Here is a 24399-nt window from a genome sequence, read left to right as displayed (position 1 = left end):
TGAGTGACGCCACACACACATACACTTTGGTTCCAATTGGTAGGGTGAAAACCAAAGGAAGCACCCTTTCCACCTTGGTCGGGTTCGAGGCCCATCTAAAACCGTACTCTGGGTCCGGCACCCGGCCGCAGTGCGACTCCACATTGGACTAATGTCCTTCCTGCATTTAGGTTTAAACCACACCCACCACGAATCTCCCCAAAGGGCCAAACCCAATGAGCAGACTGAAGTGAACTTCAGGGGCGGCTGCTCCCCGTGGTACCATGTTTTAGTCTTTGGAGTGACCTGTAGCCCAAGCTTGCGCTTAAGCTACTGCCAGTCGAGCCCCCAAGAATTCCAATTAATTCTTAAGAACCCGACTGTATGATTTTTGTTGTCGCTTGAAACTCTAGTATTTGTTATATAATTGCAAACCCATTTGAAGAATATAACATCATGTCGAGCTATTTTTATAGCACTTTTCCGACTTAGACCATGCTGACATTTAAAACAGACCTGTACTTGTCAGACATAGTGCATTTGGCTTTTAGTCGCCTCTTACGACAGGCCTGCCTTGGGCCTTGGGGCTCGTCATAACAGTCGGCTTGCTTCAAAACCCGGTTGCCTTTCTATTTTTAGAATACTTAATATTGAGTATATTGTTCTTCTGGAGAGGCCTTCCGCCATAAAATGCACACACGTAAACTTTTTTCCAGCGGTTTCAGGTTTTTGATAAAAATGTACAACGCGGTCGCGGAGGTGTTGTTACTTAGAAGATTTTAAACACTAATTGAATTTGTAAGCTGTTACAAATTACACGTCAAAAAGATGATGCAATCAGTTCGCTAATTGCGTGATATTAGCATTTGAAAAATAAAAATAGCAAAATAGCAGACCATTAATATTAGTGCAGATTTTTAGTTATAACCCGTTACAAATGAAATAAATAAAATATAATTGATATAAAATGAAAATAAATAATTACAAAATTTAATAACGTAAAGATTTTTAAGTCTTCTCGTCTTTTAATTATTAATTAATTACAGTAAATTTAAAATTGTTATCAATTATTTTATTTTTTATTGAAATATAATAACAGTATATGTACATATCGTCGCTCGCATGACCAACTAACGGAACTGACATTTTTTCCGAAATTGAGTTAGGACCACTATGGGACTTCTTTAGGCATGTCGCATCTTGTGTGTAAATTATGTGATTGTATATAGTACCGTTATCTCAGAAAACGCCATAACATTTTCAACGTATCTGCAGATGGACCAAAAAAATTTTTCACTAACTAACGTAACTGCAATTTAATACCTACTGCTATACTTTATAAAGAAATTTTCCAATATTATTGCAAGATATTATTTAATATGCCAACAAAATGCATGCAAAACTACAGTATTCTTATAAAACAAGTAAGGAAAGGCTAAAGTCGGGCGTGGCCTACTATAATATAGACGGACGGACGGAAGGACAGACATGCTTAAATCGAATCAGGTAGTGATTCTGAGCCGATCGGTATACTTTAAGGTGGGTCTAGCTCGCATATTTCGAGGTGTTACAAACATTTGGGGCAACGAGGAGGTCGTCGTCAAAATTACATCGAAAGAGATCGACTTATAACTCTTCAAGTGGAAAGCCATATTGATAGATTTCCACGAGTGGAGTCTCATTATTGCCGTAACAACTCGACTCGAGAGTACCTTAACGGCGATCTGACAATAAAAGAAATAGTTTGTTTACAAAGGAAATTGGAGAGGGCGCTGTTGTCAGCCTTTCGACTTATCGAAAGATATTTCAAACAAAAAATGTATCATTCCATCGGCCCAAAAAAGATCAGTGTGGACTATGTATGAGTTATCATAAAGGAACTGAAGAAGTCAAAAATAATTTAAGCAAACGATTTGAAATACACAGTGAGAAAAAAAACAAATTTCGGCTAATTAGAAATGGATGTAAAGAAGCCGCTAAAATAGATCGACAATTATGTGCGCAACTTTTGACATGCAGCAAGTCATAAGTCTTCCAATTTCAATGGACAATGCTGTATTTTATAAGAGACGCCTTTCTGTATATAATTTGACATTCTATAATATTGCATCTGGTGATTGTTCTTGCTACACGTGGCACGAAGGAATTAGCAAACGAGGCGCAGATGAAGTGTCTACTGCTGTTTATCATTTTCTTCAGAAGTATGACAATAATGGCTGCAAAAAAGTTTATCTGTTTGCCGACGGATGTAGTGGTCAGAACAAAAATTCAGTGACAGTTGCTACTTTACTATATATAGTAAACAACTCAACTAATATTGAAGAAATAGAGTTAAGAATATCGGTACCTTGCCATGGACAAAACGAAGGAGATTCTGCCCACAGCGCTATCTCCTACGCCTTAAAGAAAAGTGGTGATGTTCATGTTCCAAGTCAACTAAACTCAATATTCAGGCTGGCGCGGATAAAGAAGCCATACGATGTAGTTAACATGGATTATTCTGATTTTTTAAATTTCAAATTCATTGTCGACCGATCTTAAACTATTATCCATTCGAAAAGACGACTCAGGAGAACCAATAAACTGGACCCAAATGGTTGAGTACAGAGTAGAAAAAGGAGAACCTTTCAAATTGTTTTTTAAAAATAAACATACAGACAAATATTATAGATCCTTGACTCTAAAACGCCTTGTTGTCAGTTTATTGACGGGAGAGATTTCAAAATTAAACACGACTCCTCCTAAAATACCTCAAAATAAATCCGAAGATTTAGTATTGCTTACTACTGAAGATACGCCAGTAATCAAGTTATGTGAACATACAAATTTTTATAAATCCCTTCCTCATTAATTACAAATATTGTTTTCATTAATTTTTTTTATTTTTGTATTTCATATCTATAGTCCAATAAAGATTAAAAAAAAATTCAATTCAAAATCCTGTTTTTTTTTAATAAAAAAAACGTATCTGCAACTAGGCAAAAAAAAATTTCACAAAGGTAACGTATCTGCATTGCAATCAAAAAATCGCATTAAAATCCAATATAATACCATTTTGCCATAATAATATTGAAGAGTAGACGTCAGAGTACATAATTAGAAAAGCAGACTGAAAATATCATGCATACCTATCGACAGGGACAATGGAATAAAGGGTCAAAAATATTAAAACTGCTCTCCTGTAAAATTTTGTAAATGTCAGTTCCGTTAGTTGGTCATGCGAGCGACAATATGTATGTATGTTAAGAAAGTAACCAAAAATTTGGCCCTAGGCAATTGCCTAAATGGACAGAAGGCCGGCCTTTTATAATGCAGATTAAATTTATAGTTGCGTTTAACTTTGCATTGGCACACCAAAACTATTTTGAGCAAATAAAACACTGATTTTCCATTCACTGCTCACTGTGGGCAAAAAATAGTAAGACTTTTTAATTTAATTTAATAATTTAATTTCGCGTGAAAACACATTCGTAGAAATATTTTTTCTTTGTTGGTATGACTGTCAGTGACGTCTGTCCCAAGTGTTACATCAAAATAATCGTTAGTGTTTTTACGATGAGTGAAATTAATCAACTCTTGCCAACAGGTGTTACTTCGGACTGAATAGGCAATTGAGAAGAAAAGTCCTCTCTCGACAAACAAAAACCAAACACTATAAGTCACTCATAATTCCCGTCCTGCTATATGGTGCAGAGTCTTGGGCGATGAGCTGTACGAGATATACGACGACATCGACATAGTTCAGCGAATTAAAAGACAGCGGCTACGCTGGCTAGGTCAAATATCCAATTGGCGCCACGTAGCGAAAAGAAGAAACGACTGGCGCGCTGTTGTTAACTCGGCTATAATCGCGTAAGCGGTGTCTACGCCAATTAAGAAGAAGAAGAAATTAATCAACAAAGAAGTACGATTGGTTCCAAAATCACTAAATTTGTCGAAAAACAGAGTCGCATCAACGCCTGTACAACATCTATGCTTACGGCCCAGAAACAGACGATCGATCGCCCGAATATCGTGGAAAAGGTGAGCCGTAGCCGAAAAGCCATGTCAAAGCAGGTCAAACATCAAGGTTATGTTGACAGTTTTCTTCGATTACCGAGGTGTGGTGCACTCCGAATTCTTTTCGACCGGGCCCCACTGTCAACAATGGATACTACTTCAGTGTTATGCGTCGTTTGCAAAGCTAATCGTAAAAGGAACGAAAAACTCAACGCTCCGGGGAAACCGTTTTGAGTCTATTGAAGACATTAAACGACATAGATTTTGAAGAATAAATACAATTTTAAATTTATAAACAAAGTCTTACTACTTTTTGCTCATACTAGTAGTCATAATAGTAGTCATAGCATATATATATGTATGTATATACTGGAAGCAACTCCAGAAAATTACCATTTTTAGTACATTTTATATTTCTGTCCATATTTTATATTTTTTCAGCAAACTTGCCTCATTTGATGGGAAAAAAGCTATACGTGGCGGCATTCCTTTTGTGTTTCGTAAGTTATTATTGCTACCGTATTTGTTTAATATAGAAATTATTTGCATATCTTTTCTAAACAAAATTTTATAAAATTTCAATTAAATAAATTTATTAGAAATCTAATAAGTATAGCGTTTAAGCTCTTACAAAGTTATTATTTTGTTGTGTGCCCACAATTTTTCAAATTGCTTAGCGTACCATGCCTCCTTGATTCCAGTCTAAAGTTCTTTCACATATTTGAATTTTTTCTTGGCAATCTGTACCTTAACGTCGAAACGTAGAAAAGGATTAGTCGATCGGATTGGGTCTCTTTTTCGATTTACCCGTGACCCGTGGTTTTTGCCGTTGGTATGTGCGCCAAAGTAACGTTGCTAGATAAAAATATATTCATTATTGAAAGTGAAACATAGTCATTTCATTATTTTCGAAAAATTTGCATATTGTGTTTATATTCAACATTCAAGGTGCACGTGAGTATATCACCGATATCAGGGGGAACCAAAAAAAAAAATAAGTTAACTAAACAAATGGGCCTTCGAGCCTCTTTGAAGGGCACCTAGAAGAAACAAAAAAAAAAATTAAAGAAAAACCAAAATTACAAATGTACAAAAATATGCATTTGCAAATTACATACTAACAGTGCAATAAAATTATAATAAACGGGCGCGAAACACAACTAATACTCACTAAAATCTAAAAGCGAGCGCGAGCTAATGCAAATTAAGTAAAAAAAACCACAAAAAACCAACCAAAAAGGGAACAAGTAAGGAAGGGCTAAGTTCGGGTGTCACCTAACATTTTACACTCTCGCATGATAAAGTGATAATCGAGATTTCATTATACGTCATTTACATATTTTTCAAATACCGTATTTTTGTAAAGTTTTTAGTACATTGGTTCCTAATGTACTATATATTATACAGAGAAGGCATCAGATGGAATTCAAAATAGCGTTATATTAGAAGAAGGCGTGGTTGTGAACCGATTTCACCTATATTTCGTACATGTCATCAGGGTGTTAAGAAAATATTATATACCGAATTTCATTGAAATCGGTCTAGTAGTTCCTGAGATATGGTTTTTGGTCCATAAGTGGGCGAGGCCACGCCCATTTTCAATTTTTAAAAAAGCCTGGGTGCAGCTTCCTTCTGTAATTTCTTCCGTAAAATTTAGTGTTTCTGACGTTTTTTGTTAGTCCCTTAACGCACTTTTAGTGATTTTCAACATAACCTTTGTATGGGAGGTGGGCGTGGTTATTATCCGATTTCTTCCATTTTTGAACTATATGGAAATGCCTGAAGAAAACGACTCTGTAGAGTTTGGTTGACATAGCTATAGTAGTTTCCGAGATACGTACAAAAAACTTAGTAGGGGGCGGGGCCACTCCCACTTTTCCAAAAAAATTAGTTCCAAATATGCCCCTCCCTAATGCGATCCCTTATGCCAAATTTCACTTTAATATCTTTATTTATGGCTTAGTTAAGACACTTTATAGGTTTTCGGTTTCCGCCATTTTGTGGGCGTGGCAGTTGGCCGATTTTGCCCATCTTCGAATTTAACCTTCCTATGGAGCCAAGGAATACGTGTACCAAGTTTCATCATGATATCTCAATTTTTACTCAAGTTACAGCTTGCACGGACAGACGGACGGACGGACAGACAGACATCCGGATTTCGACTCTACTCGTCACCCTGATCACTTTGGTATATATAACCCTATATCTGACTCTTTTAGTTTTAGGACTTACAAACAACCGTTATGTGAACAAAACTATAATACTCTCCTTAGCAACATTGTTGCGAGAGTATAAAAAGAAAACGAGAATGAAGAGAAATATGCATACATAAGTATCATCAATCTGAAAAACCCTTAGCGGAAATTAATGTGAGTCCAGATCAATTGAAATTTATGATTGAAGTATTTTATGCACGTACTTGTATGTAAATACACATGTATGTATATTTCATTTACAGTTATTAGTATTTCGGCATACAGTTCTTAAAAATGTATGTATATACAGTGGGCCAATAAAGTTTACATACACCTAGTTCTATTAAATTACGACATGTTTGTATTAATTTTGTTTGTTTAAATTTTGTGGTTTTTTTTTCTGTGCATTTCAAGATATGTATATTTAACATTAAATATAGCATATCAAAATATTTTTTTTTTTTTACACAAATAAAAAAATTAATGCTAAAGCTTAAAATGCGCCTAATTCATATCAAAAAAGTTTACATACGCCAATGATAATTTATATAATTCATAGGTAATTACAAGAGTTTTAGCGATTTTTGGGCTACATTTTGTTGCTATTATTGTACCTAGACGTCGGCGTATGCTCCCCACTTGCTTTCTAGTATTATTTTCGAATATTTTGATCCACTAAGTCGATAATCCAGTTTTTTGGCCTTATTTTGAAGAAATTGGATATTTTCGAATACAGTTTTCCAAAAAGTTTTTATGCTCAAAGCTTCCAATTTAATTCTATAAATTCAATCTGAGAAATCAAACCAATCTGAGAAGTTAAACCAAGAACACCTCAATTATTCTCTTCTTAATTGGCGTAGACACCGCTTACGCGATTATAGCCGAGTTAACAACAGCGCGCCAGTCGTTTCTTCTTTTCGCTACGTGGCGCCAATTGGATATTCCAAGCGAAGCCAGGTCCTTCTCCACTTGGTCCTTCCAACGGAGTGGAGGTCTTCCTCTTCCTCTGCTTCCCCCGGCGGGTACTGCGTCGAATATTTTCAGAGCTGGAGTGTTTTCGTCCATCCGGACAACATGACCTAGCCAGCGTAGCCGCTGTCTTTTAATTCGCTGAACTATGTCGATGTCGTCGTATATCTCGTACAGCTCATCGTTCCATCGAATGCGGTATTCGCCGTGGCTAACGCGCAAAGGACCATAAATCTTTCGCAGAACTTTTCTCTCGAAAACTCGCAACGTCGACTCATCCGTTGTTGACATCGTCCAAGACTCTGCACCATACAGCAGGACGGGAATTATGAGTGACTTATAGAGTTTGGTTTTTGTTTGTCGAGAGAGGACTTTGCTTCTCAATTGCCTACTCAGTCCGAAGTAGCACCTGTTGGCAAGAGTTATCCTGCGTTGGATTTCTAGGCTGACATTGTTGGTGGTGTTTACGCTGGTTCCAAGATAGACGAAATTATCTACGACTTCAAAGTTATGACTGTCAACAGTGACGTGAGTGCCAAGTCGCGAATGCGACGACTGTTTGTTTGATGACAGGAGATATTTCGTCTTGCCCTCGTTCACTGCCAGACCCATTTTCTGTGCTTCCTTGTCCAGCCTGGAGAAAGCAGAACTAACGGCGCGGGTGTTGAGGCCGATGATATCAATATCATCGGCATACGCCAACAGCTGTACACTCTTATAGAAGATGGTACCTTCTCTATTTAGTTCTGCGGCTCGAACTACTTTCTCCAAAAGCAGGTTGAAAAAGTCGCACGATAGGGAATCGCCTTGTCTGAAACCTCGTTTGGTATCGAACGGCTCGGAGAGGTCCTTCCCGATCCTGACGGAGCTTTTGGTGTTACTCAACGTCAGTTTACACAGCCGTATTAGTTTTGCGGGGATACCAAATTCAGACATCGCGGCATAAAGGCAGCTCCTTTTCGTGCTGTCGAAAGCAGCTTTGAAATCGACGAAGAGGTGGTGTGTGTCGATTCTCCTTTCACGGGTCTTTTCCAAGATTTGGCGCATGGTGAATATCTGGTCGGTTGTTGATTTGCCAGGTCTGAAGCCACACTGATAAGGTCCAATCAGTTTGTTGACGGTGGGCTTTAATCTTTCACACAATACGCTCGATAGAACCTTATATGCGATGTTGAGGAGGCTAATCCCACGGTAGTTGGCGCAGATTGTGGGGTCTCCTTTTTTATGGATTGGGCATAGCACACTTAAATTCCAATCGTTGGGCATGCTTTCGTCCGACCATATTTTACAAAGAAGCTGATGCATGCACCTTATCAGTTCTTCGCCGCCGTGTTTGAATAGCTCGGCCGGCAATCCGTCGGCCCCTGCCGCTTTGTTGTTCTTCAGGCGGGCAATTGCTATTCGAACTTCTTCATGGTCTGGTAATGGAACGTCTGCTCCATCGTCATCGATTGGGGAATCGGGTTCTCCTTCTCCTGGTGTTGTGCGTTCACTGCCATTCAGCAGGCTGGAGAAGTGTTCCCTCCATAATTTAAGTATGCTCTGGGCATCAGTGACTAGATCACCTTTGGGGGTTCTACAGGAATACGCTCCGGTCTTGAAACCTTCCGTAAGCCGCCGCATTTTTTCGTAGAATTTTCGAGCATTACCCCTGTCGGCCAGCTTATCAAGCTCTTCGTACTCACGCATTTCAGCCTCTTTCTTCTTCTGTCTACAAATGCGTCTCGCTTCCCTCTTCAACTCTCGGTATCTATCCCATCCCGCACGTGTAGTGGTCGATCGTAACGTTGCGAGGTAGGCAGCCTGTTTTCTCTCCGCTGCGACACGGCACTCCTCGTCGTACCAGCTGTTCTTTTGCACTTTCCGAAAACCAATGGTTTCGGTTGCAGCTGTACGTAAGGAGTTTGAAATGCCGTCCCACAGTTCCCTTATACCGAGTTGTTGACGAGTGCTCTCAGAGAGCAGGAGTGCAAGCCGAGTAGAAAATCGTTCGGCTGTCTGTTGTGATTGCAGCTTCTCGACGTCGAACCTTCCTTGTGTTTGGTGGCGCGCGTTTTTTGCTGCACAGAGGCGGGTGCGAATCTTAGCTGCAACAAGATAGTGGTCCGAGTCGATGTTAGGACCTCGGAGCGCACGCACATCTAAAACACTGGAGACGTGTCTTCCGTCTATCACAGCATGATCGATCTGGTTGGTAGTTTTTCGATCCGGAGACAGCCAGGTAGCTTGATGAATCTTCTTATGCTGGAATCTAGTGCTACAGATAACCATATTTCGGGCCCCGGCGAAGTCAATCAGCCTCAACCCATTTGGGGATGTTTCGTCGTGGAGGCTGAATTTACCGACCGTAGTGCCAAATATACCTTCTTTGCCCACCCTGGCGTTAAAGTCGCCAAGCACGATTCTGACATCGTGGCGGGGGCAGCTCTCATAAGCGCGCTCCAAGCGCTCATAGAAGGCATCTTTGGTCACATCGTCCTTCTCTTCCGTCGGGGCGTGGGCGCAAATCAGCGATATGTTGAAGAACCTCGCTTTGATGCGGATTGTGGCTAGACGTTCATTCCCCGCAGTGAATGATAGTACTCGGCGACGGAGTCTCTCTCCCACCACGAATCCTACACCAAACTTGCGCTCCTTTATATGGCCACTGTAGTAAATGTCACAAGGACCTACTCGTCTCTGTCCTTGTCCCGTCCATCGCATTTCTTGGACGGCGGTGATGTCAGCCTTTGTCTTTACGAGGACATCAACCAGCTGGGCAGCGGCACCTTCCCAATTAAGGGACCGGACATTCCAGGTGCATGCCCTCAATTCGTAGTCCTTATTTCGTTTGCCATGGTCGTCATCAAAAGGGGGGTCTCTCATCCGAGGCTGGTTGTAGCTCTTCACTGGGGGTGTTTTTTACGTGGCGGGTCCCAAACCCAGCGCACAACCCTTGTAGGGAATGTTTCGCCTTCTCACTTTAGCTCGCCTTCGAACGGATGTTCTTAGGCTACCCAGAGGATACTTGGTCAAAGACCGGAAGTAGTGAGCTGCTTGAGCCATGTGTAAAAGAATCGTTTCTGGCCACTCCCAAGTGAATGGCGATCAGAGAACTTTCCTCACTTACGTGAACTTCTACACATGACTCCATCCTCCATTATTGGAAATTCAAAAAATAGCTGATGATGATAAATCAAAAAGCACACCTGCAGAAGGTACAAGCTCAAAGCAGGGTGCCAAACAAAAAATAACCAAAGATAATGCAGTGTCAAGGTTCATAATTGAAAGTGAGTTTTATTAGATAATGAACACGATTTTCGGCTTCTTCTATTAATGACAACACAGAATCCGTTCTAAATTTAAAAATTCAAAGCATAGATAGCATATGGGCACGCCTTCTGACAGCGTACGATACAGTGATGAATACTGACAACGCTGAACTCCCAGAAAACACGAAAGCTTCTCGTCCCCCGAGAGTAGTTACAACTCAAAAAGAAGACCTAGATACAGGTATATTCTTGAAAGTACCAGCTTGTGATACTGAAGTTCTTCACGGATATTATGATCAATTACCGTCCTTCAGGGACATGTTTACTGCTGTATACATAAACCATCCTAAACTTTCACGAGCACGAAAGTTGTACCATCTCAGGTACAAAACAAAAGGGAAAGAAGGCAGTATCATCAAGCGCTTCGCTTTAAAAGACGAAAAATTTAATCTGGCTTGCGAAGCACTAGTTGAAAAATACGAAAATGAAAGAGTATTGGTGGATAACCAAACAACAATTTTAATGAATTTAATGAACCAAAAATTCAACAAGAAACCAGCCAAAAATGTCAAAAACTATACTCGACAGTGACTAATTGTTTATCTGTGTTAGAAACACAAAACATTTCTACAGAATCGTGGGACCCTATTTTAGTAAATATTTGTCCAGCAACACTGTCTGGTGCTGCTTTGCTACGATGGGAGTAATCACTAGTGGCAAGAAAGAAATCGCCAAAGTGGAATCAAATGAAAGAACTCTTAACAACTCAGTACGAAATAGCTGAGCGAGTAGACAAAAAAATAGTAAAGCCAAAAAATAATTCAAATGACTCGAATAAAAACTTGTTTAAACCTCAAGCCAGAAATAATATACAATATAATAGACACGTTAATAGAAGCGAACCATCCGTGTCAAATCAAACAAGTCATTGGCAATCATTATGCGATATTTGTAAAGGAAGTCATAATATAAGATCTTGCGAGAAGTTTACAAAAAATGTTTCAAACATTTTCAAAATATGAAGAAAAAACATTTCATAAAACCACCGGGTTAGGCTCTCAGAGATCCTTTATATCATCAAAGGCTCAAATCGGCTAAAATTGCCAGTCAAAAAATTCCAATTTTCAAATTTCAGGAATGGGTGCTTGAACTTACAAAATTCAAATAAAATTTGCCCAATCACCATAGTCTCTCCAAACGCAGATATAAGAATAGATGCAGAAGCCATCGCTCTACCGCAACTCACAAATTTACTTTCAAGTTGTGATGTAAATAAAAACAGTGGGAAACCAGCAGAACCCAACTGCCATACCCCATCACAAATCGACATATTATTAGACAGTGATTTAATACTTCAAATAATCGTTGAAGGTATAGAAAAAATCTAAATACAATCTTTGGGTGGATTTTAAGTGGCCCAGTCACTGAAAAAATAAATTATTTGACTACACAAGTTAAAAATATTTCAAAATATTTCCATTATTTGGCAGTACATTTTAGTAATGTCTGCCGTTAAAGCGTACTTGTGTAAACGAAAACGAAGAAGAGTTGAGTACAATTCTTCTTGGAAGGTTGGGCCTACCATCAAAAGTTTACACAATGAAACTTGATATGAAGTACGGTAGGTAGGTAGGTAGGAGTGCAGCCTTACCACTTGATGTGCCATTTTGATACACCGTTCGTTGAAACTCCTGTATCTGCTATTACGTTTCACTTCCTCTCTCAAACCATTTTGAGGTTTCGATGAAACTACTTATGTCCGATATGCTTTTAGTGGAAATCCATCCAAGGTTTGGTGCTTGATGAATTCCAAGTGTTTTGTGTCGAATCTGTGCTAGAGCTGGGCATTCGCAGAGAAAGTGGAAGATTGTTTCCTTGTTCCCTGCTACTCCGCAGCCACGGCAGATGTCGTTGTAGGGCATACCCATGTTGGATGCGTGTTCCCCAAATGGCCAGTGCCCTGTTGTGGTAGCTGTTACTCTGTAAATACTTTTTCTTGACCTATTTAGTAAGTCGTTGGTTCTTTTCATGTCATATGTTGGCCATAATTGTTTAGTTATGACGCATTTTGTAATGTTTTTCCACCTGTTATTTGCAACTTGTTGAAATTGTCTATTGATCTCTCCTTTGATCGATCCTAGCGGGCTTGGTGTTAGCTCCGCCTCGGATTCGTTGAGGAAAGCTCCTGTCTTTGCCAACTCGTCTGCTTTTTCGTTACCGAAAATGTTCCTGTGGCCGGGAACCCAGATCAAGTTTAGTTGGAGCTTGTCTTTTATTGAGCTTAGTGCTCTCTTGCAGTTGTTAACTATGCTGGAATTTGTCATGGGTGAGGCCAGGAGCGCCGCCTGGCTATCCGTAAATATAGTTGCTTTATTTATATTCCCGTGGTTTTCTAATAGAGCTTCGCAGGCTTTTTCTATGCCTAGTACTTCTGCTTGGAAGATGCTAGCCGTGTTCGGTAGACGTATAGAGAGAGATATGCCTAGATCAGCGGAGAACACCCCCGTGCCTACTCCGCAGTCCATTTTGGACCCGTCGGTGTAGACTGAGATGGTATCCTCCTCTCCTATTGAACCTCTTCTCCATTCTCGTCTAGATGGTATCCTCACCTGGAAGTGTCTATTGAAATCCAGCTTTGGGAGAATGTAGTCTGATTTATTAATGGTGAGCTTGTTTAGGATTACACTATGTCCGTAGTTTTGCTGATTCCAACCTCCCAATTCTTTTATTCTTATCGCCGCAATAGCTGCTGTTTTGTGAATAAAAATGTCTATTGGTAGTTGATGCAGGATAACATTGAGCGCATCAGTCGGACACCATGTACCAGTAACACCCGCACATGCTGCTCTTTGTATACCATTTATTTTTTTTATGTTGCATTGTTTGTTTAGCGCTGGCCACCATACCAAAGCTCCACATGTAAGTATAGATCTTATGACAGCTGTATACATCCACATGATTATACTTGGTTTGAGGCCCCAATTCTTGTTGACAATTCTCTTACAAGTATAGTAGGCCATGTATGCTTTGTTTATTCGTTTTTCTATATTTATTTTCCAGGACAGACGAAGCAAAGGGTACCACCACGGTCGTGAATGCCAAACCCCCTCCAATCTATTTGCGTGAGCGTAGCTCAAATACGCTTGTTTCAAAAATGAGCAATATAATAGGCACAAACAATTTCCACATTGTGCCTTTGAAAAAAGGTAACATAGATGAAACAAAAATTCAAACATACACTGAAAAAAGTTTCATGGAAATTGTAAAATTCCTATCAAATGATAACAAGAATTACTACTCTTACCAACTGAAGAGCTCAAAAGGCCTAGTTGTTGTCATAAAAGGTATAGAGTCTTCGGTAGACTCTAACGATGTTAGAGAAGCACTAGAAGAAGGTGGTTTTAGCATTAAATCAGTAGTAAATATTTTTAACAAGAACAAAGTCCCACAACCAATGTTCAAAATAGAATTGATGCCAGATTCCAACAAATTAAAGAAAAATGAAATACACCCGATTTACAATTTAAAATATCTTCTCCATCGCAGAATCACCGTTGAGGAACCACACAAGAGAAATGGTCCAGTACAATGTACAAACTGCCAAGAGTATGGACACACGAAAGCATATTGCACTCTACGAAGTGTATGTGTAGTATGTGGTGATCTACATCCAACTTCAAAATGTACTCTTAAAAAAGAGGATTTAAATAAAAAATGCAGCAATTGTGGAGGAAATCACACTGCTAACTACAGGGGTTGCCCTGTATACAAAGATTTAAAATCGAAGTTGTCACAGGGCATCCAAGCACGTCGTAACCAAATGATGAATATTCCATCTAATGAAAATATTAAAATCCCCGTCCAAATTTCAAAACCAGTAAATCTTAAGGACAATGCTACACAAGGGAGTTATGCAAACGTGGTGAAAGGCAATACTACACAAATGCAATTGCCCCAAAACCAACCAAATGGAAGCGTTGAAACTATGATTTTAAACCTCACCCAATGTATGACACAATTTATGGCTTCAATGCAAAATATGATTCAAGAGGTAATCAAATCACAAAACCAAATGTTGCAAACTTTTTTAAGTAAAAAATGAGTGTATTGAACATTTGTTTATGGAATGCTAACGGTGTTAACCAACATAAATTGGAACTCATTAGATTTCTGGATGAAAAAAGTATCGATGTAATGCTATTGTCAGAAACTCATCTTACGAACAAAAACAATTTCTTTATACCGGGATTTAGACTCTATGTTACAAACCACCCAGATGGAAAGGCACATGGAGGAACAGCAGTGTTGGTTAGAAAACGGTTAAATCACCACACATCAGAATCTTATGCCACCGCGCAATTACAAGCTACAACAATAACTATTAAAAATCGCTGCGGGGACTTAAATCTGACGGCCATATACTGCCCGCCTCGGTTTAAAATTACAGACATCCAATTCAAAGACTTTTTTGGAACACTAGGCCATAGATTTATAGCAGGTGGAGATTACAATGCAAAGCACACGTATTGGGGCTCACGGCTAATTAATCCGAAAGGACGACAGCTGTATCACACTATTATAAATAGGCACAATAACCTTGACATAATATCTCCTGGTAAGCCGACATATTGGCCTAGTGATCGTAAAAAAATACCAGATTTAATTGATTTTGCTGTAATCAAAAATATAGATAAATCGCTTATAACAGCTGATACAAGTACTGATCTATCTTCTGATCACTCTCCTGTACTAATAAAGTTATGTGAACAACCTATATTCGTTAATCCAAAAGTAGGTTTGACTTCTTATAAAACGAATTGGCTAAAATATAAAAAATACGTGAGTAGCCACATTAATGTTGAGTACAAAATAAATACAGGTAGAGATATCGACGAAAGCATAGAAGAACTCAATGATATAATAACTAAAGCAGCTGTCTTAGCAACACCAAACAAAAACTATATAAGCCGCTTGGTGCCAGAAAAATTACTAACAGAGAAATAGAAAAGCTTGTAAACGAAAAAAGGCGTGCAAGGCGTGAATGGCAGATAAGTCGCTCCCCTTCCACTCAGCTTCAATTGAAATCAGCTGCACGTAAACTAAAAAAAGCGCTTAAACGTGAGGAAGAATCCAATACCGAAATGTATATAAAGAAGCTGAGTCCAAATTCAAGCAAGCAAAATTCTCTTTGGAAAGCCCAAAAGTCCCTGAAGCCACCAACTAACTCCAACATGCCTATACGAGACATAGGCGGAAATTGGGCTCGAAGTGACGAGGAAAAGGCTAATTGTTTTGCAAATTACCTAGAAAAGGTATTTCAACCAAATTGCCCAAAGAACAACTTCGAGTTGTCCAGCTTACCCAACTCAGTTAACGAGTCACTCGAGTCTTTTAAGACTTCACCTACTGAAATTATTAGAATAATAAAAGAACTTAAACCAAAAAAGTCACCAGGACATGACAATACATATTACCCCAAAAATGCTAATTGAGTTACCAAATATTGCTGTAGAAGTGCTCTCTTCGCTCTTCAGTGCAATTCTTAATCTCGGATACTATCCTATTTCATGGAAAAAGTCGCAGATTATCTTGATAGATAAACCTGGGAAAGACTTAACACAGCCGTCTTCATACAGACCAATCAGTCTTCTACCCTGTCTTTCTAAAATATTTGAAAAAGTGTTACTATCAAAGATGTCTCCTTTCCTCCACGAAAATAATATAATACCAACGCACCAATTCGGGTTTCGTGAAAAACATAGCACGATAGAGCAAGTAAATAGAATTACTAACGAAATAAGAAAAGCATTTGAGCAAAGAGAGTACTGTTCAGCTTTATTTCTAGACGTGGCTCAGGCGTTTGATAAGGTGTGGCATGAAGGCCTTTTGTATAAGATTAAAAACATTCTACCTTTAGAATTGTATAAGACATTGGAGTCTTATTTAAAAAATAGACAATTTATGGTAAAAGTGGGAGATTTCATATCTGACGAACGACAGATAAGGGCTGGTGTACCCCAGGGTAGTGTTTTAGGCCCAACTCTATACATCATTTATACTGCAGATCTTCCTACAGCTAATAATATATTGACCTCAACTTTTGCGGATGACACAGCTTTAGTGAGCCGTAACAAATGCCACATAATAGCATCAAGAATATTAGCCGAGCACTTAAGGTCTGTCGAAGAATGGCTAGCCAACTGGCGTATAAATGTAAATGAACAAAAATGCAAGCATGTTACGTTTTCACTAAGACCTAAAATGTGTCCGGCAGTAAAAATGAACAATATTCTAGTACCCCAAGCGAACGACGTAACTTATCTTGGTATTCACCTAGATAGAAGACTTACGTGGAGAAAACACATATCTAGTAAAATAACTTGCATGAAGATAAGAGCTGCAAATTTAAATTGGCTTTTAAATAAAAACTCAAAACTTAGCCTAGACAACAAAGTGCTTTTATATAATGCGGCCATAAAGCCGATTTGGATGTATGGCATTCAACTGTGGGGTACGACCTGTGCAACTAATATTGATATAATACAAAGGTTCCAATCAAAAATGCTTAGAAAAATCACGTGTTCACCGTGGTACATGCGTAATGAAAATATCCATAAAGACCTTGGTATTTCTATGGTAAAGAAAGAAGTAGAAGACAGCAGAATTAAATATATATCTAAACTCCGAGATCACCCAAACCCTTTGGCTAATGCTTTGGTACATTCCTGCGATCAAACACGACTTAAAAGAAGAGATATGCCTGCGTACTAAGGAGCAACGTATCACCAAAACAGCTCAAACACTTGCTTGAGCTTGTCTAGTTTTTAAATAGATTTAAGATTTTAAAACTTATTGTTAGGCTTTTAAAACAAAAAGCAGATTCAATAAATAAAAAAGATATTGCAAAAAAAAAAAAAAAAAAAAGGACAGTTTGGTGTCAATCTCCACCCCCAAGTATTTAGCTGTTTTTTTTTTATAGTAGGGGGAAGCATCGAAAGCCGGAGTGCGGAACTTTAATCCGCTAAACCCAACCTACTCCCAACTCAGGACTCTCCCACGGGACCACCGATTAAATATTACTTCGTGGGAGGGACAGGACATTTAAGTCTCCTCTATCGCGCGGATTGACGGACGCCTAATTTGTTCAAAAAGTCTCAGTTTTGTCATTATGGATGCTGACGCTTCGCTGACAGCTTTCCATTTATCAGTCGACTGACACATGAGTATCTTTAAATTATCGACTGTGAAACTACCACCGAGTGTGGTTTTTAGTTTTTCCCTTGTATTTGAAAATCTAGGGCAATAAAATAATACATGTTCAGAGTCTTCTATATGCTCTGTACACGTCGGACAGTTCGGACTAATGTCATTGTGGAATCTGAAAAGGTAGCTTCTAAAGCACCCATGTCCACTAAGTATTTGGGTCAGATAAAAGTCTAGGTCCACATGTCGTCTATCAATCAAAGAGTGGATGTCTGGTATAAGTCGGTGGGTCCAACGCCCTTTGAATGAGGAATTCCACCGCTCCTGCCACATTTTAATGCTGTTGTTCCTCTCCTCTGATAGATGATATAAACGCTCGAGTTCATCTCCCTGGATGTCAATGGGCAGCATGCTGGCTAATACTTCAGCAGCGTCAGTTGATGTAGTCCGGAAAGCACTTATTACTCGAATTGCAGAAAGCCTATGCATTGCAATTATTTGTTTAGCATATGCTTTCATATTCATTGCCTGTATCCATACTGGTGCTGCGTACAAGATTACGGTACTCATTGCTTTCGCTATTAAGAATCGCCGACTGGAACGCACACAGCCTGTATTGGTCATCATTCTCGATAGTGCATTGTAAATTTTGTTTGCTTTACTGGAGGAATACTCCAGGTGTTCTTTGAATTTTAATTTATAATCTAATATTACCCCCAGATACTTCAGCTGCTTCTGCGAAGTAATCTCGCACTCCCCTATGATGAGCTCTATTTTTTCCTCTACCTTTCTGGTGCTTATAAGTAAAACTTCAGTTTTTTGCTCCGCCAGTTCCAGACTCACAGAAGAGAACCAGTGCCGTAGATCATTTACGCACTCATTGCATTTGCTTCTTCTCTTCTTCTTCTTAATTGGCGTAGACACCGCTTACGCGATGATAGCCGAGTTAACAAGATGAGAAGATCTGTCTGTCAAACTGCGACAGTTACGCGCCATGTGACCCAGGTGGAAACATTTATGACATCTAGGAATAGGCGAGTATTCTCGAAGGCGACAGATCGACCATCCTATCATAACTTTGCCCGACTTTAGTGCAGCTTTGGCATCCTGAGCACGTAGGCATACTAGAGCTATCTGAGTGCCACTACGCGTTTTTCTCATACTTTGGACGCTTGATTTCTCCAGGTTTTGGATCCCCCACTCGTTTTTAGCGCCTCACAGATTTCTTCAGGTGCAGTAATTTCGTCTAAATCCTTACACACTATTGTGACGCTATGGGTTTTTGGCTGTATTAGCGCCATTTCACCCACCGCGAATGATTTGGCTCTCTTGTCCGCCTGATTTTTTAGCTCAATCAGTAGGTCTCCCTTCATCGTTTTTCTTATGTAGGTCACGTTTCCGTTTCGTTCTTATTTTCTTCTGAATCGGCTTTCTCTTTTTGACAACATCCACTCATTTTGCACATGCGTTATGTTGACCCGTGATATCTATTATTTTCGTGGCCTCACTGGTCATTTGTTGCACCTTTTCAACAGTCTTTTTTGGCTTTTTTGTGGAGGGTAGCTCTCCCGATGCTTCTCGCAGCCGCTTTGGAGTATTAATCTTTTTGGAAATATGAGAAAGCTGTGTTGCTTCCTCAACCATAGTTTTTTTCCGCCGGTTTCTCGGCTTTACTATATAAGCACATTATGCTACTAAGTAAATCGCGCATTGCCTGGTTTACGTGCCTTTGACCAGCCATCATATTTTCTATCTCTTTTATTTTGCAGCCCAGCTTGTTGAAATAGTTGGAGGATTCATTATTTAGTGATTTCTCTTCACTTTTGCTTGCCCGGTCAGCAGTTTCACTAAATGTTGATCCAGCAGCGGTGGATTCCTCATTTTTGCCGTTTGGGGACGTTCTCAAAATTTTAGAATTCCTCCGAAAAGGATTCTCTGGTGTACGCCCCATACTATTCTCTGAGGCCATAACCTCAGTGAGAAAATAGTTTGGGTACACCTGTTAGTTAGTACGTTCAGTCCCTGCCGCTAAAACCTAACTTATATTATAAATGGTTGGCAATGCCTAAACCAAAAGCAAGACGAAAAGGAGAAAAAAGCGGAAAAGCGAGAAAAGCTGATTTGATCAAAGCAAAATGGCAAATTAAAAATAAGCGCACGTTTGATTCGCTGTTATTAGGGGTAATAAAAAAGTTATTTAAGCCGAAGGTCTTGGCAGTCAGTGCTTTAGTTGTTAAGTGGAATAATTATTTATAATTATTACTCTTGTAAATAAATAAATAAATAAAAAAGTTATTACTAAATAATTTGGAAATTGGCCGCAAAAAGGGCAGGTATTTGCAAATAAATTTTGTTTAAATTAAATTGTACTTATCTATTTTTTTGGGTTTAGTATCCACTTTGATCGTCCGGAATTCCGGTAAGTCCTAACACAAAAAATCTATTGTTTCCACTATGAAAAGCTAGGATTATTCAGCGAGTAATCCAAGAGCGTAAATAACACGTCCACTTCACTCAACACTAAACATATAACAAACATATTTAGCTGTGGAAGATAGAGTGAGTGTTGTACCGTTTAGTACCGGAAGTTGAAACTGAGGTATCTTGGTTCTGCTTGTGAATAGCAACAGTTCTGTTTTGTTCGGGTTAACTCCTAGTCCATTGTTTTTAGCCCATAGGTTTTACCTTCGAAGTGCACTTTCCATAATCTCGCTGACTGTTGACATGACCTGATACCAAAAACACTATATCGTTTGCATACGCTACTGCTTTCACTCCTCCTCCGTTTAGTTGGAGCAGTATTTCGTTCAGCGCTACAATCCATAGAAGCGGAGAGAGGACCCCCTTAAGGCGTCCCTCTACTCTCATAACTTGTTTGTGTTGCAGCGCCGTTTGAAGCTATAATCTTCCTATTCTCAAGTATTGATAGTATCCATCTGCACACAGTGTCATCTATGCCACCATGTGCTAGAGAATTAATTATAGCATTTACTTCTAAGTTATTAAAGGCATCCTCTATGTCTAGAAAAGCAGCCATGGTGTATTGTTTGTGATGTAGGGATTTTTCAATTACACTTATCACCTCGTGAAGGGCAGTTTCGGTTGATCGGCCCTTTATGTACGCATAATGGGACTTCGACAACTTCTCCGCCATTATTGTTCTTACGTGTAGATCTAATAGCCTTTCCAGTACCTTCAGCATAAAGGAGGTAAGGCTTATAGGTCTAAAATCCTTGGCATTCTCGTGTGTTCTTCTGCCTGGTTTTGGAAGGAACACAACTTGACTTCTTTTTTAACTTCTTTGGATGTAAGATAGTTGAATGCTAGCCTTGTATATATTTTCAAGCTTTTGAACCATTGGTTCTACCAGTTTTTGCAACATTATGGCATGGTGCAAAACTGTTTATGGCATATTTGATTTTGCTTTTGTCTACTATTTGGCTTTGATAATCAGCTGCGTTCAACGGTGGTTCTGGTTGAACCCTCGTTGAAGGTGTTTGCTGACTCCCGGGGAAGTGCGTTGTAATTAGTACCTCCAGAGACTCTTTTGCCGAGGAGGTCCAATCACTTCCCCCCGTCCTAATGTAGGCAGTATTAATATGATCTTTGGATAGCATTTTGCTCAGCCTAGCGGTTTCTCTGCAACTTTCTATCGATGTGCAGAAAGATCGTCATGAGTCGTTTTTAGCTTTCCTGACTGCTTTTTTGTATCTTTTCATAATATCTTTATATGGCCATCAAATTTTAGTTCTAAAACTCTACTTGAACGCTTTCCTTAGTTGTGTTCTCAAATTCTTGAGATCACTGTTCCACCAAGGAAGAGACTTTCTCTTTTTCAAAACTGTTAGCGGAATAGATTTATTGAAAGTTGTGGTTAAGATTTTTTCCAACTTCTCTACTTCTGAATCTAGATCCTGAAGATTTCTGATACCCTTATTGCCCCCCCTTTTCGAGGCATTTTGTTGCTATACTGGTAAATTTTTCCCATGCTGTTCTTCTGGGGTTCCGGTATGTGAGAGGAGCACTGTATTTCTCGCGGAGGCTGAAGAATATCCAGGAGTGATCCGACATATAAGGCTCATCGGATACCCTCCAGTTATCCACAACGAGACTGTCTGTGTCTGTTGATAGCGTGATGTCAGGTACTTCCTCCCACCCCGGAAACCTATCAGAGCTTCGGAAAAAAAAAGTTGGTAAGAGTGACTCACCTCTGGTGTTTATGCTGAAGCTTCCCCATACGGTGTGCCTTGCGTTCGCATCACACCCTATTAGGACATCTTCTTTCCTGTTCTCCTCTACTAGTCTGATGAGTGGGGCCGGTGGTATGTCTTCGTCATGGGCCAAGTAGGCCGAGACCAAGAAGAAGGGCTTTTCCTTCTGTTCCACCTTTACCACTATGATATCTGCTGTGCTGTAATTAGGACAAAGAAATGCATTTACACTTTTATTGATAAGAATGCATGCCCTAGGTTCACCTTTGTTCCGTGTGTAAAACAGATTATAGTTGCTGCTGTTTAGCCCTTTAATGGTATCTTTTCTGACCCAGGGCTCCTGTATTATGCTGATGTCGATGCCCCCCTCGTTCATGAGGGTTGTGAGATTCGCTGTAGCACTCTTCGAGTGCTGCAGGTTTATCTGTACGCATCTTAAGTTATTGGGCATCTCGGGTTTCTTCGATGCCGACATTCCTTAACAACTGGCTGGCGTCGTCGACCTTTTCCGTTTCGTCTTCGTCAGCCGCTTTGTCGCCTTGGAAGATTTTTAACCTGGCCTTGCGAATTCCGACCGCCGAACTGCAGTTTCATGAGAGTGACCGAGTAACTTCAGTTGCTTTCACGAAAAAGTTTTCACACTCTTCTTGCTCTGGTGTGAATTTGATGCCATTTATTTCTGAAGGTAATTCTTCTAAAGCCCAAAATTTTTGGACCACCGAATTTATTGACGTTAAGTCATCTTCAGATTGGCATAATGTGCTAGTTGCAGAAGGAGGAGGACTTAGATTGCTGACATATTTGCCAGACACAACCCACCCCAAAAGGGTTTTCTGTAGCGTTGGTTGATTAGGGCCACTTTTAATTTGGCCAACCCCTAACAGATCGAAAAAGGCTTCTGATCCCAACAAGATATCAATCTTTTTTGCTTTATGGACTTCTGGATCCGCCAATTTAATATTTTGCGGAATTTTCCAGCCATTAGCATTTATGATATGGTCTGTATAATTAGCCGTGACTTAACAAACGCGCTTAATTTTGCCCCCACTTTCGTAGGAATTTCCAATTCCTATTATGTTTAACGTTTTTTGTTGGCGTCGAATCCGTAACTTTTGTGTCAAGTCCTCCGTCATAAAGTTGACTTGGGAGCCTGAGTCCAGCAACGCTCTCACAGGTAGCTTCACAGTCCTTCCTCAGGGGAAACTTATCATAATCCAGCTGTTCCTCCCATTTGGATCGGGTAGCAGAGTCGACCTTTGTCATCACTATGTGTATAATTATAGCGTTTGTTATCTGTTTCTCATCGCCCAGCGATAGCAATGAGTCATATACCGCTGACACTTCGTCAATCATTGATGGCAATGAAGGTGCGGATGGCTTTGGGATGGTTGGCATCTCAAAAAGTTTAGATATTGTATTGAAAAATATCAAACATTTATTATTCGGGTAATTTTCATTCGACATCTGAAACGCTTTAACTGTTCCCAAGCCTCTCCAGATAGACAATTAACCAAATGGTTAAATTTTTCAATATCTGGGATAGTTTGATCATCATGAACCAAGCACTTAAACAAATTCATAAATTTTTTAAATTCTGAACATTCTCCCTTGAATTTCGGCAGATTCATTTTCGGGAGCCTTGGCTTCGGCTAGTGAAGTTTTATTTTTCGCTAAAATTTACTTTATTATAGACATCGTTTCAACGATTATGTCGCTAACTCCTCTCGGGCCATTTTGTCTTCATCAATTTCTTCAATCTTTGATTGGCATTTCATTAGTTATTCACTATGTGAATTTAAGATGTTGAGCGGACATTCAAAAGGATCTAGCGACATGGTTTTTTCGAGAAGGTCCGTTTTTATGCGCAAAATGCCTTATTAAGCACAAAAGGCATCAAAAAAACGCAAGCGAATGGAAAACATTTAAACATCACTACTCGGTCATAAACCCAGCCAGAAATCGTATAATCTACTCGTCAACAGTTCCAACTAGCGCAATGAAGACATATACTCGATTAAGGATTGGACACACTATCATAACACACGCCCACTAACTATCGGGTAAAAGCCCATCCATTTGCCCCCTTTGCGATGACACCGCTACTATCAAACACTTACTCACACTCTGTCCGATGCTTCACCCAACAACCCACAACTCTGGCAACATTGATCTCATAAAACTACTAAGTGAACCTTCAGAAAAAAACGTGATGATTGTATATAGATTCTTAAAAACCAACGATTTGTTAAAATATATTTAAGCAACTTACATCTTTACTAACCCTTAGCAAATAGAATTTTTCACCTAGTTATAATTACAAGACGGCTGAAGGCCTCGTAGCCAGTGCTACGTTTATGTATTTATATAATGAAACTCTTTTTGTTATATGAATTATTATAAATAAATAAATAAAAATAAATAAATATGCGCAAAATGTTACTTTTCGCAACCGTTCTTTGACGTCTTAACGACTTTAAGTCCGTCAACTCCTTACTTGGAGACAAGTTTACGAGAGTTGGCTTGGCTTGCTCATTGTGTTTTGTTTGAATTAAAAATTCACGAAAAAATATTAATTTAATGTTGGGAGTCAAA

The 24399-nt window shown here is 39.3% G+C and overlaps 1 protein-coding gene across 15 annotated transcripts in view; it reads left to right on the top strand.

Moving 5' to 3' along the window:
- Window positions 1-24399, top strand: part of LOC126764886 (RNA-directed DNA polymerase from mobile element jockey) — a 224903-nt gene that overhangs the window by 98617 nt on the left and 101887 nt on the right. For 13 of the 15 annotated variants that reach the window (XM_050482553.1, XM_050482540.1, XM_050482549.1 and 10 more), the window contains one exon: window positions 4420-4478. In XM_050482553.1, the coding sequence (XP_050338510.1) occupies window positions 4420-4478 (59 nt within the window). Of the gene's footprint in view, window positions 1-4419; window positions 4479-13453; window positions 15854-24399 lie in introns of those variants that run through there. The other 2 variants (XM_050482538.1, XM_050482554.1) reach the window with 1 other exon arrangement.

This window comes from Bactrocera neohumeralis, unplaced genomic scaffold (genome assembly GCF_024586455.1).
Source record: "Bactrocera neohumeralis isolate Rockhampton unplaced genomic scaffold, APGP_CSIRO_Bneo_wtdbg2-racon-allhic-juicebox.fasta_v2 cluster10, whole genome shotgun sequence".
In the NCBI taxonomy this organism is placed as follows: domain Eukaryota; kingdom Metazoa; phylum Arthropoda; class Insecta; order Diptera; family Tephritidae; genus Bactrocera; species Bactrocera neohumeralis.
Note: the sequence above shows the minus strand (reverse complement) of the source record. Positions and strands in the feature narration are given on the sequence as shown.